The following is a 17,277-nucleotide window of genomic DNA, read 5'->3' as shown; positions in this document are numbered from 1 at the left end:
AATTTGAGCAAATCTGTTTCATTCGTTTGTTAATATGCCTCATCTCTTGACAAATCTGCAATTATAATTTTTTTTGAGGTTGAAATGATCGCGGGAGATTGCGTTATAGTGATGACGTCTTGGATGGACATCTTCTTCTTCAGTCGCGCATAACTTTGAGTGAAATACGATCGAGTTAAAAATAGTCAGAATTTGAGCAAATCTGAGCAAATCTGTTTCATTCGTTTGTTAATATGCCTCATCTATTGTCAAATCTGCAATTATAATTTTTTTTGAGGTTGAAATGATCGCGGGAGATCGCGTTATAGTGATGACGTCCTGGATGGACATCTTCTTCTTCAGTCGCTCATAACTTTGAGTGAAATACGATCGAGTTAAAAATAGTCAGAATTTGAGCAAATCTGTTTCCCAAAATCTAATCAAATGTGTCCCGTATAATAACCAATCATCCCACCAAATTTCATGCAATTCGGTTGAATACTTTTTGAGTTATGCGATTAACATACACACACACAGACATACAAATAAATACACAGCGATCAAAACATAACCTTCCGCTTTTGCGAAGGTAAAAAAGACTTCAAAAAGTAAGCAGAAAAAAATGATTCAACCCAGATGGAACTTGAACCTACACTCCCCAGCTTGGGACCCAGCTTGGGAGTCTGATGCCCTATCCATTAGGCCATTAAGCCAGCACATTAGATTTGGGTAACAACATTTTGAAGAGTTATAAAGTGTGCATATATTTATATATATATATAATATATATATCCAGTATATATACCCATTCCCGGACCCGTGACCACATCACCCCCGTCCTTTACAAGCTTCACTGGCTCCCCATCCCCCAGAGAATCCAGTACAAAATCCTCCTCTTGACATACAAAGCCCTCCATAACCTGGCCCCATCCTACCTGGCTGACCTCCTCTCCAGACACACTCCCACCCGCAACCTCCGCTCTGCTGGTACCAACCTCCTGACCACCTCCATCCGGACCAAATTCAGATCCTGGGGGGACAGGGCCTTCTCCATCGCTGCTCCCACCCTCTGGAACTCACTACCTCACACCATCAGAGACTCCTCCTCACTCACCACATTCAAAACATCACTAAAGACCCACCTGTTCAACACTGCATTCAACATTCAACCCACAGCATTTAACCCCTGACTATCTCTTCTCCTTCTCCCTCCTTTTGCTTTAAATATTTCCCTATTGATTCTTGTCTTTTTGCAATTGTTGTTTTCATGTATTGTTATGCATTATGTTTGCCACTCTGTCAAAGCGCCTTTGGGCTTCTGGAAAAGCGCTATACAAAATAAATGAATTATTATTATTATATATATATATATATATATATATATATATATATATATATATATATATATATATTATATATATATATATATATATATATACTGTATATATATATACTGTATATATATATATATATATATATATATATATATATATATATATATATACTATATATATATATATATATATATATATATATATATATAATATATATATATATATATATATATATATATATACTGTATATATATATACTGTATATATATATATATATATATATATATATATATATATATATATATATATATATATATATATATATATATATATATATATATATATATATATATATATATATATATATATATATAATAATAATAATTCATTTATTTTATATAGCGCTTTTCAAGTAGCCCAAAGGCGCTTTGACAGAGTGGAAAACATAATGCATAACAATACATGAAAACAACAATTGCAAAAAGACAAGAATCAATAGGGAAATATTTAAAGCAAAAGGAGGGAGAAGGAGAAGAGATCGTCAGGGGTTAAATGCTGTGGGTTGAATGTTGAATGCAGTCCGAACGCCCCTCATCTCGAACTACTCTAATTCCGAACCGTAAATTCGACAAAATTTTGTCCCTAATTCCGAATGTATTTCTATAACCGAACCGCCAACATAGCCTTAGCGTCGTTCATATTTCCAGTGCTGAAATTAGAGAACTGTGCTTCCATTGGTCTAAAACACAGGCCATTGTTGAAAAGTGGCACCCTAATAAAGCAGTGGTTAACAGGAGCATTAACTTGTTCAGTGACAATGTGATTGACCACTTCAGAAAAATTAAGAAAAGTCGCCAACACCAGGCAACTTTGGAGAGGTGGTTCTCTAAAGAAAGCAAGCCTAGTGAGCCCCAACCCTCTACAAGTGGTGTTAAGAGACAAAGAGAGCAAACACCAGAAGCACAGTCATCTGATGTTAGCTTGGAAGGTGTCTCACCTTCCAAGCAATAAAACCCTCTCCCTCCTTCCTTCTCTCCAGCTTCCACATGCACCATCAGAACTCTCCACTAAGGTAAATGCAGTTATTTTCATGTTAGTACATTTATTTCTTGTTTTTATTATTATTATTATTTGATATTTAGGGAATTTACTCATCTTATTTTACCTTGAATCATGTGTATTTGCAGTTACAGTGTCTTGATAATGGATTTTTGGGGTCCAGGAACGGATTAATTCACTTTCCATTATTTCTAATGAGGAAAATAGTTTCTAATTCCGAACTTTTCCCAATCCGAACTGCTGCTGGAACGAATTAAATTCGGATTTAGAGGTCCCACTATACATATATATACAGACGGCATTTAATATGGAATATTTTTTTTGTGGGGGTGAACTTACTTTTCAAGATGTCTTAGAACCAAAAGTTCATTGGAATTATGTTGAAATTATTCTAGATGTTGTTAATGTGACCTTTAAAAGAAACAAAAACCACATTTGACATTTTGAAACAAATAAATTGATCCTTGAAAGTGATGTAAACTGATATCGAACTCAATTCATGGACAGTACTGTGTTAAACTTCTGTACGTTTTCCAGAAGTATCTCTTTATTTTGCACATTAGCCAAATTTCTTTTAACAAAAACAAAAGTTAAATTACGACTGGGATTACGGACAGTAAAATTACAGTTCAGTACTTCGTGTAACCCCCACGAGCATTCAGGAGAGCACGTACACGTTGAGGCATGCTGTTCACGAGATTTGCCAAGGTTTGGACAGGAATCGCTTGCCATGCAGTGACAATAGCCTGCTGCAATTCACGCACAGAGGTCGGCTGCTGGTCCAAGTGGTCGATTTGACGCGTTAATTCTGCCCACAAGTTCTCTATCGGATTCATATCCGGGGACATAGCAGGCCACTCCATATGCTCTCCACCACAGTCAGTAAGAAAGTGTTGGATCATGCGAGCACGATGAGGCCGTGCATTGTCATCTTGGAAGACAAAGTTTCCTCGAAAGGCTGCACGAGCAAATGGAAGCAATGTTTCTTCCAGAATGGCCCTGTACTTGAACTGGTTCAGGTTTCCATTCAGAACAACCAGGTCAGTTTTGCCCCCTGCATGAAAAGCAGCCTAAACGGTCACCCCACCACCTCCAGCTTGGACTCTTGGCACTATACAATCTTTGTTGTAGGCTTCATGCACTTGTCTGCACACTCGGACGCGGCCATCTTGACGATAGACCAGAAATCTAGACTCGTCACTGAAGATCACGTGATTCCAGTGTCCTGGCTGCCATTGACGGTGCTCTCTGGCCCACTGCAATCAGCGCTGGCGGTGTTGTCTGGTCAGGCGTGGCTTTCTCAGGGGACGCCTTGCACGATAGCCTGCTTGAACCAGTCGTTGGTTGACTCGCCTTCTGGATACAGGCACATTTGTCAGTTGCTGCCACTCAGCCCTAAGCCGATTAGCTGACTTGGTACAGCCATTGCGGACTAACCGGTGCAGCTGGCGATCATCCCTCCTTGTGGTTCTGCGAGGACGTCCTGGCCTCGGGATTGGAGTAGGGACACCCCTCTGAGTATTTCGTTTCAGGATATTTGACACCTGACCTTGAGTGATGCCATACTGCCGAGCAATAGCACGCTGTTTCATGCCGTAATTTCGTAAAGCCACCACTCCATGACAAACAGCATTGTTGAGTTGACGGACCATCTCCAGAGGAAGCGGCAATAACTTTTGGAGACGTGCAGCAGTTGTTTTCCACTAATACAGAACGCAACAACCCTTGTATACCCAACTGTGAAGCCAATCATCAAATGCACCTGTCCGTACATTTTGCCACAGCCACCTGTGATATAATCCTGTTGTTGACTTCTTGCTGTGACAGACAATCAGTGACAAGGTTCTTTTAACAAATAAATCACCAAAGTGTAAAAGAAACTCACCAGATTGATATACTGAGTTAAGAAAGTAAACCCAAGTCAAGAAAAAAAAATATTCCATATTAAATGCCAAGTCTGTATATAAAACAGTTTGTTTGTGTTACCTATAGACTCCTAAATGGAGATGCTCACGTACTTGATATTTGGCATAGACATGGCCATTGAGCCTGGGAAGGACATGGCCTACCGAAAAATATTTGACGAGATCCATATTTTTTATTCATATTTACCTCAGCGCATTTCAGCGAGGAACATTATACACGGAATCTCAGCCTGTGCCAGAGCAGCTCGCTGATTCGCTCAGAGCGATCACGTGATGTTCCATCCTCACCGCCAGACCACTGAACTGAAAATATATAGAATGACCATTGCCATTCACACCACATAGGTGGAGATGCAGCTACCGGGCACCATCTTGGATGGCACTCGATGCTGGGAGATGGTGATTTCCGTCATGCGTTTGCACGTAATTCATAGCGAAAAGCGATTGCGTTTTTTCACCTTTTGTGCGATCGTGTTTTTGTGTCGATTTTTGTCGATTTTGTGCGATATGAATTAAACGTCTTTGAAACAGCTGTGAAACGTCTTTCCACAACCCTTCCTTAACCGATTGGAGCAGTTTATTGCCGCACAAAATGGCATTTTAACAGTTGTCTGGCTTTTAAAATCTGGGACACGTTCAAAACAAACGAGATCCACGAAGCGAGTCGGTCGAGTCGTGCTAACCAAGATGGCGACACGGCGGCTACACGTTTCACGGAGTATGAGCGTTCTATATATTTTCAATTCAGTGCGCCAGACTCGCTCACGTACTTGATTTTTGGCATAGACATGGCCATTGGGCCTGGGAAGGACATGGCCTACCTAAAAATGACCTCCGAAGACGAGATCCATATTTTTTATTCATATGTAACTTAGCGCATTTCAGCGAGGAACATTATACACTGAATCTTAGCCTGTGCTGCAACGTCATTGTTGACTGGCCCTCCCCTTCCCCCCCCCTCCCCTCTCCCACCTCTTCCCTCCCCTTCCCCCCTCTCCCACCCCTTCCCTCCCCTCCCCCTCACCCCTCCGTCCTCCACTTCCCCTCCCCCTCTTCCTCCTCCCCTTCCCCCCTCCCTCCTCCTCCTCCTCCCCTCCCCTTCCCTCCCCTCCCCCCTCTCCTCCCCGTTCCCCTCCCCCCCTCCCCTTCCTCCTCCCCCCATTCCCCTCCCCTCCCCCGCCCGGCAATGCCGGGTACTTATGCTAGTATACATATATATATACATATATATATATATATATATATATTTAATTTTAAAGCAAAAACTATAGCACTGAGGTGGAATTTGTTTTGAAAGCCATTAACTAGACCGATTGGCCGATGTATATTCCAAGTTTCAGCTAGTTTCCATGAATAGCCCTTGAGATATGAGCGCCAACACATTTTGGGTGGACGGACGGACGGACAAATGGACAGACACCGTCATTTTGAGGGTTTTCTAAATAAAACTCAAGAATGCATAAACAGACGTTGTTGAAATTTGGAACTTATTACCTCAATGTACAAAGCATTTACTTCTGAAATTTGCAGCCGATTTCGTCCAGGGGAAGCTGAGAAACGCATTTTCAGTCCCCATGTTAAAACTGCATTCGGAGAAACGATCCCATATAAAGGGAGGGGGCACTTTGCACCTCCCTTTGATAAAAGCGTGAAGCCCGTTGAAATTTAAGGATGAGTCGCTGCACAGAATGCTGACGCTTCCCTCTCAAGTATTCAAGTGGTGCGAATGATTTAAAGATCGACATGAAAATGTATAGGATGAACCATGTGCTGAAAGATGTTGTGAACTGCCTATGTACGCACTCTAAGTAATTTCATAGCCAATGCTTCCACTCGGCATCTTTGTAATAAACATGCAGGGCTAGTTAAGCATACACGCAAAAGTCCAGGTCAAATTTGAAATGTCATCACATTGTTAACTTCTTCCCTTAATGAGAAGTCCTTAAACTTTGTTACCTCTCCTACTATATAATGACAGTAAGGTGGACGGAATAACAAAAAAATTTTTGAAGGTGGAGTAAACAACAAACCTTGTGTATTTCTCCCAGAGAAAGGGGTTTTGTATGCGGAAAATGTCGACAATTACAGCTTTGGTCTCAGGCATGGTCTTGTGGAAGAGCGAATAAACTGTGCGGAATGCACGATCAGCAGTGCCGACAGCGACTTGCAGGAAGTCTTGGCAGGGCCCCATGGGCAGCCAGGTCAAAGGGAAGAGCGAGGGTCCGAGTGGACTTGCCGGAGGTTCGTTCTCACCGAGGCCTTTTCCTAGTGCATCGGCGCTCTCACGCACAGTCCTGTGTTGAAGAACCAGAAATGTGCGTCAATGAACAAGAACATAAAGCTGGTATAATGCAAATGGGTGGAAAGTTTAGAATGAGGAAACACATTTCCAAGTTTAAACAAAAATTCAATACGGTCGGCATTTTGGAATGCAAGTTGTAATGATACATGTATCCATTGAGGAAGGAGCCAATGACAGGTGAATGTACAAAATGAGATCACGTATTGTTGTCGGTTCATGGGGGCGATGTGGGCTGGGAAGGGCAGGGGTCGGTCAGAATAATAATCAAGGCTAATAGTTTCCTCGAAAAAGCTTCCTTTTTTGTATTGAGGTCAATGTTTAATGCAAAGTTGTCTTGCATACCGCCACTGGAGCAATGGTATTGTCCAGTTTAGTGGTAAGTGAGGATATGGATGTCCTGTCAGGTGGCCCCCTCCCTAGTCTAATACAGGATTGGGTCTGAGCTTGGTAATGGTGTCATGTCGGCGTCACCGAGCCACGGCAACCAGGCTATGGAACGGCATTAGTGATTGGCTGCATCCTCATCAGCGTCTTAGTGGATTGATGAGTGAGCAAGAACGAGACTCTCGCATCTGGCCATTAGCTTGCTACGGCAGGCAGCTTGACCCCGCCCATGAGGGGAGGCGTGGAAACTGGGCGGAGCGAGATAATTAATAAAAGCTGAGGCAGCACAAGACGACGACTTGGTCTCTGTGTCTCTCTGTGTGTGTGTCTCTCTCTCTCTGTCTGTCTCTGTCTCTCTCTATAGTTGCTGCTCACCTTATGCCCACCCTTGCCTCCTTGGCTGATCTACTCGACCAGTTGGGGCATGTGCCAGCAAATTATCCCAGGGAAAATAACCACTCCAAAATGTGTGCCAGCAGCACTCTGTCCCCTGCTCAGGATGCAATATGCTTAACACCTGGCCTAGTTCTAAGTGAATGAGAGTTGTGTATGTGGTGCGTAAACATTTAGATCCATTTCTGTTTATTTAAATGTTGTGAATATTTATCGCCTGCCTTATTGTCGAGATTCATACCATCCGTGTTATGTCTCGTGAATAATAAATCCCCGATTCCATAAGATCACGCATCTTACCATTCTCAAAAAACGTCTCCGTCCCTTGGGCTTGCCCTGAAGAGGATTATCATAATCCAATAATTACTAGTGGATTTAAAGGTTGGCAAAGGCAATCCAAAAGAACCGTTTGCTATTGGATCGCGCCAATTATTGCACTAATCGGATGTCCGCACGACCTACGGGTGATGACGTGTGCGGCTCTGCCACCTGGGTGTTAACCTGAACAAGTAGGGTCGAACATGATGCAATATGGTTGGTTTGAGCTGAGCCTGATGCCATAACATGAAGATGAGGCCCACAACTCAACAATGCAGCAATAACTAGATCGACACACTCGGTAGGGCGCATGCCTCCTCCAGGCTGAACAGTTTATGCTTTGTATCTCACTGTTACGCCGTATCTGGATCCGGACTTTAACGAAAATCTAATCGGCTTGTTCTTGTCACCTAACCAACTCATCCCCCAAGTTTTGTCATAATCCATCCACAACATTTTGGAATATCATGTTATGTATCATTTTTGGGCCATCTTTCTTGGTAAAGAATCACTTAAGAAATTATTTTATCCAGATCTCACCAAAATCGAATCGATTGTTGCCGATCACACACCCAACCTGCCCACCAAGTTTCATCCGAATCCATCCAAAACCTTTCCGAGATAACGTGCTATACAGTACAGGGATACTCCGATTTACGTTGCCTACATTCACATTGATTTGAAGTTGCGTCGTCAATCAATAGGTACCCAGGCTTTGAATTACGTCTCTTTCCATCAAAGTTACGCCATTCCATCCACGTGCTTTGGCTTTTTCCGTCGCCAATTTTCCTGAGCCGCCCAATCCCATGCCGAGACTTTGAGATTGTTAACGTTATAAGCTTGCAGGCATGCACACAGCCACACGTGGTTTGTTGTTTCAGGACGCGTCGTATGCGACGGAGGTTTTGTACAGTGTTGCGTCGCACTTCAATGACGCCACGGCAAACCGTGCCGCCGTGTGCAGGCCGGAAACCTTCGTATACTGTGGCCAGATCTGAAAAGTGGAAATATTGTATTGGAAGCTAAAATTATCACAGTATCAGTAAAATGATAATACATGGATTGTCAAGTCTTTGCATAATAATATTAATAATAATAACAAGCATTCTGAGTATTGCGCTGCAATACATGTCCCCTACCGGCAGTCTGTCGTCCGGAAAACTGTTGGGGAATTTTCCCAGGGTTATTTACCCACAGGTTCTGAATCGTTCCCAATCTCTAATTACCTCAGGACGGGCTCACCTGTGATTCACACTCGGGACTTCGATTTATACACCTTGCAGACAGGTCAGCAGAAGCACGAGAAAATACGTTGTTGATAAAGAACCTTTCGAGTCGCTAAATATCAGTAATTTATTATATTTTCCGGTTCACGATCAATGATCGATGTGTATATATATATATGTTGCTCGGCTTGGCTCCGCCCCTTCCGAAAGCGTGCGCTGTGTCGCGCCTTTGACGTTCGCAGACGAGGCTGAGGGCACGCGGTGCGGCTTGAGGAGAACTCTAGAATAAACAAGAGATATCCATTTAAAATATATATATTTTCGTTTAATTAACGATATCTGCCAAACCATGCGCCCTATCGCAAATTCCAAAAGGACATTTTAGTAGATCGACATGCTGAACAGATCTGTGAAGTTTCCCCTCGATTGGATCAAAAATGATGGAGGAGCTCGGTTTTAAAGGTTCATGCTTAAAAACGTCATAACTCTGAAACCATGTGATGCATGACGTCATGCTCGCTGACCTTTTTGTTCGTCATGGGTATGCGATTCTGCCTGCAAAGTTTGGCCTCGATCTGTTCAGCCGTTGCAGAGAAAAAGGGGCTTTCGTGTTTTCACGAAAAACAATATGGCGGCCGAACCACGTGACCTGTGATGTCATAATTACAATTAAATTATTCTACAGGCCGAGTCCCCCCTATGGTGAAAATTTGATCTCAATCGGTCCTATTATTGCAGAGAAAATCTTTTTTTAAGGATATTAAAGCTTAAAATGGCACCGAGTTAAGGATCATCAGAATTATCAGAATTCCCAAAGTTCAAAGTGCCATAACTTTGTCAAAAATGATCGAAACGTCGTGAAGTCGATCTGTAACCTATGAGGAAACCATGTGCCAAGTTTGAAATCATTAACATTAAGCGTTTAGAAAAAAAGTCCGGAAAACTGTTCTTTGCGTGACGGACTGACGGACTGACAGACGGACAGACGGAGGGACGGCGTGCAAACCTATAGTCCCCTCCGGTGTACACCGGTAGGGGACTAATAACATTTTACTTACCAATTGTATCTAACCTCCGTCACACTTCAATGACGTGTCAGCGATAAACCGTGCGTGGCGTGGCTGTGCTGTACTGTGTGCCTGTTTGCATGCGGCAAGCGCAAGCTTCACGGATGGAAATGGAAGAACGTTCCTGCAATCTAGGACTGTGCCCTTGCCAGACTGTACCTGTACGTACCCCTAAACACAATACTGTGCTGTAGTACGGAATGTAAATTTATACAGATTAGACGGCACCAAAGTCAGACACGAAACCGCCATGGCCACTGTTCATATTCAAATTATTTATTATTGGAAATTTTCTTCCACTGGCAATTCAATTCAAATTCGTTTGACCCAGTGGCTCAGGAAAATTGGCGATTGAAATGCCCAACACGTGACTTGAATGACCTAACTTCAATGTAAAGTATACTGTACTTTATTCTGCCTTTGTGCTGTTCAGACGTACTGTACTTCCAAAATGTTTGCATACAGTACGACAGTAGTGCGATTCGTATCGTTAAACATCATTGATTTTTATCTCCTCCGTCACCGAAAGTGGACGAGGTTATGTTTTCACCCGTCTGACTGCCCGTTTGTCTGTTTGCCTTCAGTGGCCGAGCTAATAATGAAGAGCTGGAAATTGGCTTTGTAGAAGAAAAATGATTGGCAAAGATTTAAGAGGGGAGTGCAGGTATCTAAGGTGGGAAATGGTGTTCAATTAAATCACAGCCTTTCAATACTCCATCTTAAAAGCTTTACCCAAATGTGTAAGCCTCACCCAACAATATACATGGATGTTTCATTCCAAATACATCCTTGTATAGCAGGATGGCTACGTACAAGGCTTTCTAAAGGAATCCTCAAATTGAAACATCACCGATTTCATGAGAACAGCTTACCTTCCCCTTTACAGGAGTGAGGCTCATACAAGAACAAGGTAGATATGGGACAAACATCAAAGGGATGAATAAACACTGCAGTATAAGAGGAAAGGGAGGAGGGAAAGAAGCATTGAAACCAGCAAGCAAGATGGTTGGGTCAGGAAAGGTTAATGGAGGTAATAAAGGGTAATAAAGATCATGGGACAGAATTGGAGATGGCAAGAGGTGGTGGAGCACTGCTTGGTAGAAGCCTGAGAGCAAGAGCGAGACAGAACAGGCTGCATAGATGGGAGAAGCAAAGAACAAAAGAGTTGAGACATGCAGTCGGCCTAGAGTCAGGAAGTTTAACCAGGAGGGAGTTACGAGACAAACACATGCATCCTGAAGAAGATAGGGACGCTCAGAGGACAGAACATAGGGAGCAATATTCGGGAAGATGCCACAAAAAACAAAAAACAAAAAAACATCACACTTGCCAAAAGTTAGATGCGCAGGGGCATATCCAGAACTGTCGGTGTGCCTCGGCTATTCCGACCCAAATCACGTTCCAAGAATCAGAGGGAATAAAGAACCTGTGGCAAGTAAAGCTTTGTGCTTTCACTTCCTACAGATGATCGAGTGCCGCATGAAAGGGACGCTCAAGAAAACAAGTGCAAACGACCAGCATAAGGCAGAAAAGGTTTGTAGGACTTTTCCCAACCTCAACGTGCCAATGTTAGAAGAGACAAGTCAGGAGATGACGATGGTTCACGAGCGAGCGGTATTCAATGACAAAGGACGGACTGTAACCGAAACAGGCCAGGACAGGCCAGGCCCGGAAATGTCAAAACGAAGGTTACTGACCTTGAAATGAGATAGAAAATAATGTATAATCAGTTATGAGGTTAGTTAGCTACACAATACCAAAAATTCAGTGAAAAATGAAATGGAAAAAAAAAAAAACTGAAAAAATCGACCTCCGTGGGGTGAGACATGACATTGGCCGAACCAAATATCGAAAGCCCTGTCAGATTCCACCAAACCCCTCGGAGGAGATGTAGCTTGAACTCGATTACCCCCTAAAAAGACATCTTTGTCGGGTGTGGCTCCGCCCACAATGGGCGCAATACGCCCACTCTAGGCAGGACACAACTAGATCATGATATCAACCTCCCACTCAAGTTTCATCAAGATCGGATGATATCATCGGGTAGTTATGCTGCAGACAGACAGACAGACAGACAGACAGACGCACACACATGACGAATATAGTGGTCACTTGATAACTCGTGAACCAATAAGCATATTATATAATATGGTTTAGTTGTAAAATTAAAATATCGGTCTGTTGGGAACAAATCTAAGGCGTCATTCTGGCTTTTTCTTGACAATCAATCAAACAATTGCAGAGAAAATAAAAATTTCATACTGATCGGATCAAGCATTGCTTGCACATGTCGAATTATGACGTCATAATGAAGGCACTGATGACATCATCATTAGCATATCTTATTCCCCATCGGGAGCACTCGACAATGAGCCACGTTCAATTTTTTTTCCATTGAGCGATTTTCGGAGTTATAGAGGTGCAACATATTTTTTCCAAGATGGCGTCCAACATGTTTCCAAGATTTCCAAGTTTCGTAACCCCACCAAGACTAAAAAGCAAGAGATGCTCTCATCAATTGGGTTGTTCTTTAAACCTGGTACGTTACTCAAGTGCCACAAACTCTGAACCTTTAACTACATGACCTTAAAGAACGACGGGAAAAAATAAATAATATCTCAACTTGCACATTGTGAGTGTGTGGGTGTGTGAGTGTGCCATTCATACACATTACCCTTAAAAATTAAAAATTAAATTGGGGAAAAGTGGTTTTAACGGCAGATGTGGCAGAGCAGCGGCTGTTTTAACGGCACATGTTTTAACGGCAGAAAAGTGGTTTTAACTCCATTTACATTTCGCTGTCTGACAACATGCACCAACTTCAATCCACTCATCCCAACTCTCTCTTCCTCATATGTGGTGATTTCAATTGTCACCATGCCAGTTGGTTGGGTGTGGGTACCTCTCTCACCAGCCATGGCTCCTCAGCAAAGGACTTCTGCGACTCACTGGGACTGACACAATCAGTCAATTTCCCGACCCGGATCTCAGTCAACGGTACATCATCTCTTCTAGACTTTATGACAAACTTCCCTGCAAATATCTGCTGCTCTTCTTCTGCTCCAATCAGTTCATCTGATCATTTGCTTGTGAAAGTGGACGAGACGAGTCTGGCATTAAACTCAGGCCGACTGGCATGGTCTTCAAGCAGCCATCAATCATCTGGACTGGTCTACCATCTCTAATGCCTCTGACATCAACTCATTCTGGGAATTCTTCCAAAGTAAATTGCTCTCTCTCTCATGCACAGATTTTTCCCATCTCGTCTTCAGTTGTCATACCCTTCCTCCAGTCCATGGTACACTGAATCTTGTGGTGAGGAGGTTGCTCCGAAACAACTTGCCTTCTCCTCATGGAAGGCAAATCCAATGGAAGGCAATCTGCATTCCTATCGCAACGCTCAGAACAAGTGTGTTTCTACCCTCAGTAGAGCAAGGAAACTATATCTGTCTACACTCAAGACTGAACTCTCAAACCTGTCTCCCTCTTCCAAATCCTGGTGGCGTCTGGTCAAATCTGTTTCTGGTGTGTGTTCCCCCTCCATCTCCACACTTACTTCAAATGGCTACACAGCCGACTCCGCACGTGAAAAAGCTGAATGCCTTAACTCTGTGTTTGCCACAAAATCTTGTGTCACAAACCCGTCTCTCTCTGTACCCACCTTACCCTGGACTCTGTACCCAGCTGCTCACTAATCACTAATAGAGCTAATAATACAGCTAATCACTGATACCTAGCTGCTCCTGGACTCTGTGTCCTTCTCTCCTGTCAAGGTGGAGAAGTTTCTGTCAAACCCAGACTCTGATTCTGCAACTGGATCAGACGCATCAGCCCACGGTCGGCATCAACCCTAACAACTCCTAAAATCCTGCTCTGCCGATCTTTCACACCCTCCCTCTGTTCTCTTCACACTCTCTTTTGCTCAAAGTCATCTGCCATCAGCTTCAATTTGGATTCAGACCAGGTCACTCTACTCTGGACATGCTGCTTCTGCTGTGTCAATAATGGATGGAGGTCCTCAATGCCAAACAGGAAATCAGAGCTGTCTCCCTTGACATATCACGTGCCTTCGATACGGTCTGGCACACCGCTCTTGCTCACCAAACTCTCCTCTTATGGTATCCATGGAAATATCCACTCATGGCTTGCAGACCTCCTCTCCTGTCGAAGTCTATGTACATCTCCAAATAGAATTCTCTCATCTCCTCTTCCTGTACAGGCTGGAGTTCCTCAAGGCAGTGTTCTGGGCCCTGCGCTTTTTCTGGTCTTCATTAATGATCTCTCCGACTCTCTGGAAAATCCTCTCTGTCTCTTTGCTGATGACTCCACTCTCTGCTGCTCCATACCTCATCCCTCAGATCGGCAGTCTGCAGCCTGCTCACTCTCTGTAGACTTGGACAAAATCACAGACTGGTCAAACAATCCTGACAAATCTCACATTCTCACGATGTCTCTCCGAAAAGACCGTCTGGACAACCATCCTCTCCAAGAGGTTCTGTCACTCAAGCTTTTGGGTCTCACTTTCTGCCATGATCTTTCCTGGGAAAAGCACATTTTAAAGCTGGCCTCCAAAGCCAGTCACCGATGACTGGGCATCCTCCGTCGTGCGAAGTCCTTCCTTGGCAAACCTGAGCTCCTCACCACATACAAGCCTTTCATCCGCAGCTCAATGGAGTACTGTTCTCCCCACTGGGCTGGTGCTCCTGCCTCACACCTAACTCGGCTTCATGCTGTTGAAACCAAAGCTTTCAGAATCAGTAAAATCTCCTGCGATGAAGCTGACTGAGGGCCTTTCACTCGCTCAACGCAGGCAGGTTTGTGGTCTTTCTGACTTCTACCGACTCCTCTCCGGCCTAAGACCCCCAGTTCTGTCTGTGCTCTGTCCCCCAAATATTCCTTCAGGTCGCACAAGATCTGCCTGCAACCCTCTTCTGGTGAAATTGCCAAAATCAAGACTCTCTGCTCACCTTCACTCTTTAATTCCTCTTTTCTCGCACCTCTGGAACAAATTCCCTCACTCTCTTCAATCCCACTCCTCCCTCTGGGTCTTTAAAACAACTGTTGACCACCATCTCTCATTTCCCCCCATCCAAAACCTTGATCTTTTCTATCCCCGTTAATTCACCCGAGATCCACTTTTTTGAAATACCGACTTCTTTCTTGGAATTCCTAGCAGTGTCCATTTGTATTATACCTCCCCCACCCATCCGACCCCCTGCCCATGCCCCCTTCCCCCAAGCCCTCTCCCTCCCACAGATCTCTCGATGTCCCTGTTCTCTGCTGTTGTACTTGTGTCCCTGTCCCGCTGCTTTTATTATATGTTGTATGTGTCGTTTATGTTTTTTGTCATTAATGTTAGCTCCTACACGAGGCTCGGTCTTGTATACAAAAAAAAAAAGATGCTTAAATGTAGCCTTAAATTGGGAAGCATGACCAAAATGTAATTATTTCTTTCAATTATATATTATTGCATCCTCATTAAAGCCCCATACATATCATGGATACAAGTGGAGGAAGTGAGATAAATTGAGAAAAGAAAAATAGGATAATAATTTGGGAGATGAGGAAGAAGAGAGACGAGCTTTACAACACCCACAGAGTTCCAACTCTACAAATCTGCAATCCCTCCTCTTCTGCATTAATGCATCCATATGTTATCTCATTGTTTTGCTTCGTCCATTTTTTTGGCTGTTGACCCTTCAACCCTTGTGATTCTGCTCTTCCATGAGCCTCAATACAACCACCTCCCCCCTCCCCACAAAAAAAAGAAAGTGTCGGGGGGAGGGGTAGTTATGAAGAGTTGGGGGAGGGAAATGGAGTTTATGAGGCATGAATGTAAGTAAGGGAGGGTAAGGGTTTTTAGTAAGGGTTTTTTCCTTACTATGAATGTAAGGGTTTTTTCCATATGTAATTTATGTAAATGGCCTGTTGCAGGAAATTAATTAATTAATAAAAATCAAGCATCACAAACCATCTATGTGTAAAATTGACATCGAACACATACTTCAGTAGAGGCAGCAGAAGAACTGGCGACTGGAAGACAGGCCTGCGCGCTATTTTGCGTCTTGTGCCGACGAGCACATTCTGCTGAAACATCTCCTGGTAGTTTACCAGGTAGCTGTGTTCCCGCAGAGTGAACCGTGCTTCTGCGTGGCCCGATACCAGTGTCGCTTCCAGCTGTCGTGACACGAGCTAGGATTGGATTGACAAAGGAGAGGGAAGAATGAGGGGACAATGATGTAAAGGATGCTTTCTTAATGGCATCACGATGACCGAAGTACCAATACCAATACCAATACCAACAACGGCATCATTGCAACTGGAAGAACCTCACCACCATCTTGATTCGATGTAAAATCTATCACCATCCAGCCAGTGACACGAGTGTGAAACAGGCCTTTCGCGGAAACTTCAAATTTTCCATCGGTGTCGTGTCAATGGATCAGAAAATACGAGAGATATTGCAGCCAATCCCAAAATGTTTACTTTTCCAAAGACCGCAAAATAACAACAAATAGTGAGAAAATGGCACCAGGCCTATACAGGTGGATTAACTAGAAACTGATTTTTCAAAGACAACATTAAAACTTTCTACCTGGTGATGTTTTAAAACAGTCCCAAAAGTTATTGATGAACTGAGGAATAGCATTTGTGTTATTAAAATGAGGAATACTTGCGAATGAGTTTCCAAACCCTTTGTCGCTTTGTGCCGGGTGTAATCACAATTCGATCGAATGAACGTATTGAGGGGAGATAATAATATTGATCATAAAACACACGTGTAACGGTAGTTTTAGAGCTGTTATTAAATATTGAGCAGGAAGCTGCCTCTTAAAAGAAAAAAGGAATTTAGGGTCATTAGAGGTCATGGGTACATCAGCAATGAGGTCCACAAAGTCTCATCCAGGGATCAGAAAGCCAGGGATAAGGTTACAAGGATGTCAAGGGTCAGGTCTCGGCACAAAGGGTCACCGCAAGGTCTTGTTAACATCACTGTCAATCACAGACACCAAACTACCTCGCTCTCATTATTCGCCATTTTGCAACGCCCAATAAACGCAAAATAATGATACGTGCCCCTGTTCCTACCTCACTACAGGTTTATCTTGAAACAACAGAGCAAGATATCGGCCGGTAGTTAGCATTGCGAGAGACGAGCGGACTGACCACAGCATTGGGCCCAACATTGTGTTTGCGCTTCTTTCATGAACAACAAACAAGATCGCATGACACGATCCAAATGGGAAGCAGATAAGGTGCAGAGAGCGGAACTAATGGGGATGGTTCCAA

General features: G+C 43.3%; 1 protein-coding gene across 3 annotated transcripts in view; it reads right to left on the bottom strand.

The window, feature by feature from the left end:
- Positions 1-17,277, bottom strand: part of TIPARP (TCDD inducible poly(ADP-ribose) polymerase) — a 127,224-nt gene that overhangs the window by 12,032 nt on the left and 97,915 nt on the right. For all 3 annotated transcript variants that reach the window (XM_068119000.2, XM_068119003.2, XM_068119002.2), the window contains 2 exons: positions 15,992-16,179; positions 6,328-6,591 (listed from right to left, as the gene is read on the bottom strand). In XM_068119000.2, the coding sequence (XP_067975101.1) occupies positions 6,328-6,591; positions 15,992-16,179 (452 nt within the window). The remainder of the gene's footprint in view (positions 1-6,327; positions 6,592-15,991; positions 16,180-17,277) is intronic.

Source organism: Myxine glutinosa, chromosome 6, assembly GCF_964187855.1.
Source record: "Myxine glutinosa chromosome 6, kmMyxGlut1.1, whole genome shotgun sequence".
NCBI classification, from domain to species: Eukaryota; Metazoa; Chordata; class Myxini; order Myxiniformes; family Myxinidae; genus Myxine; species Myxine glutinosa.
This window is presented reverse-complemented; position numbering and strand designations above follow the sequence as displayed.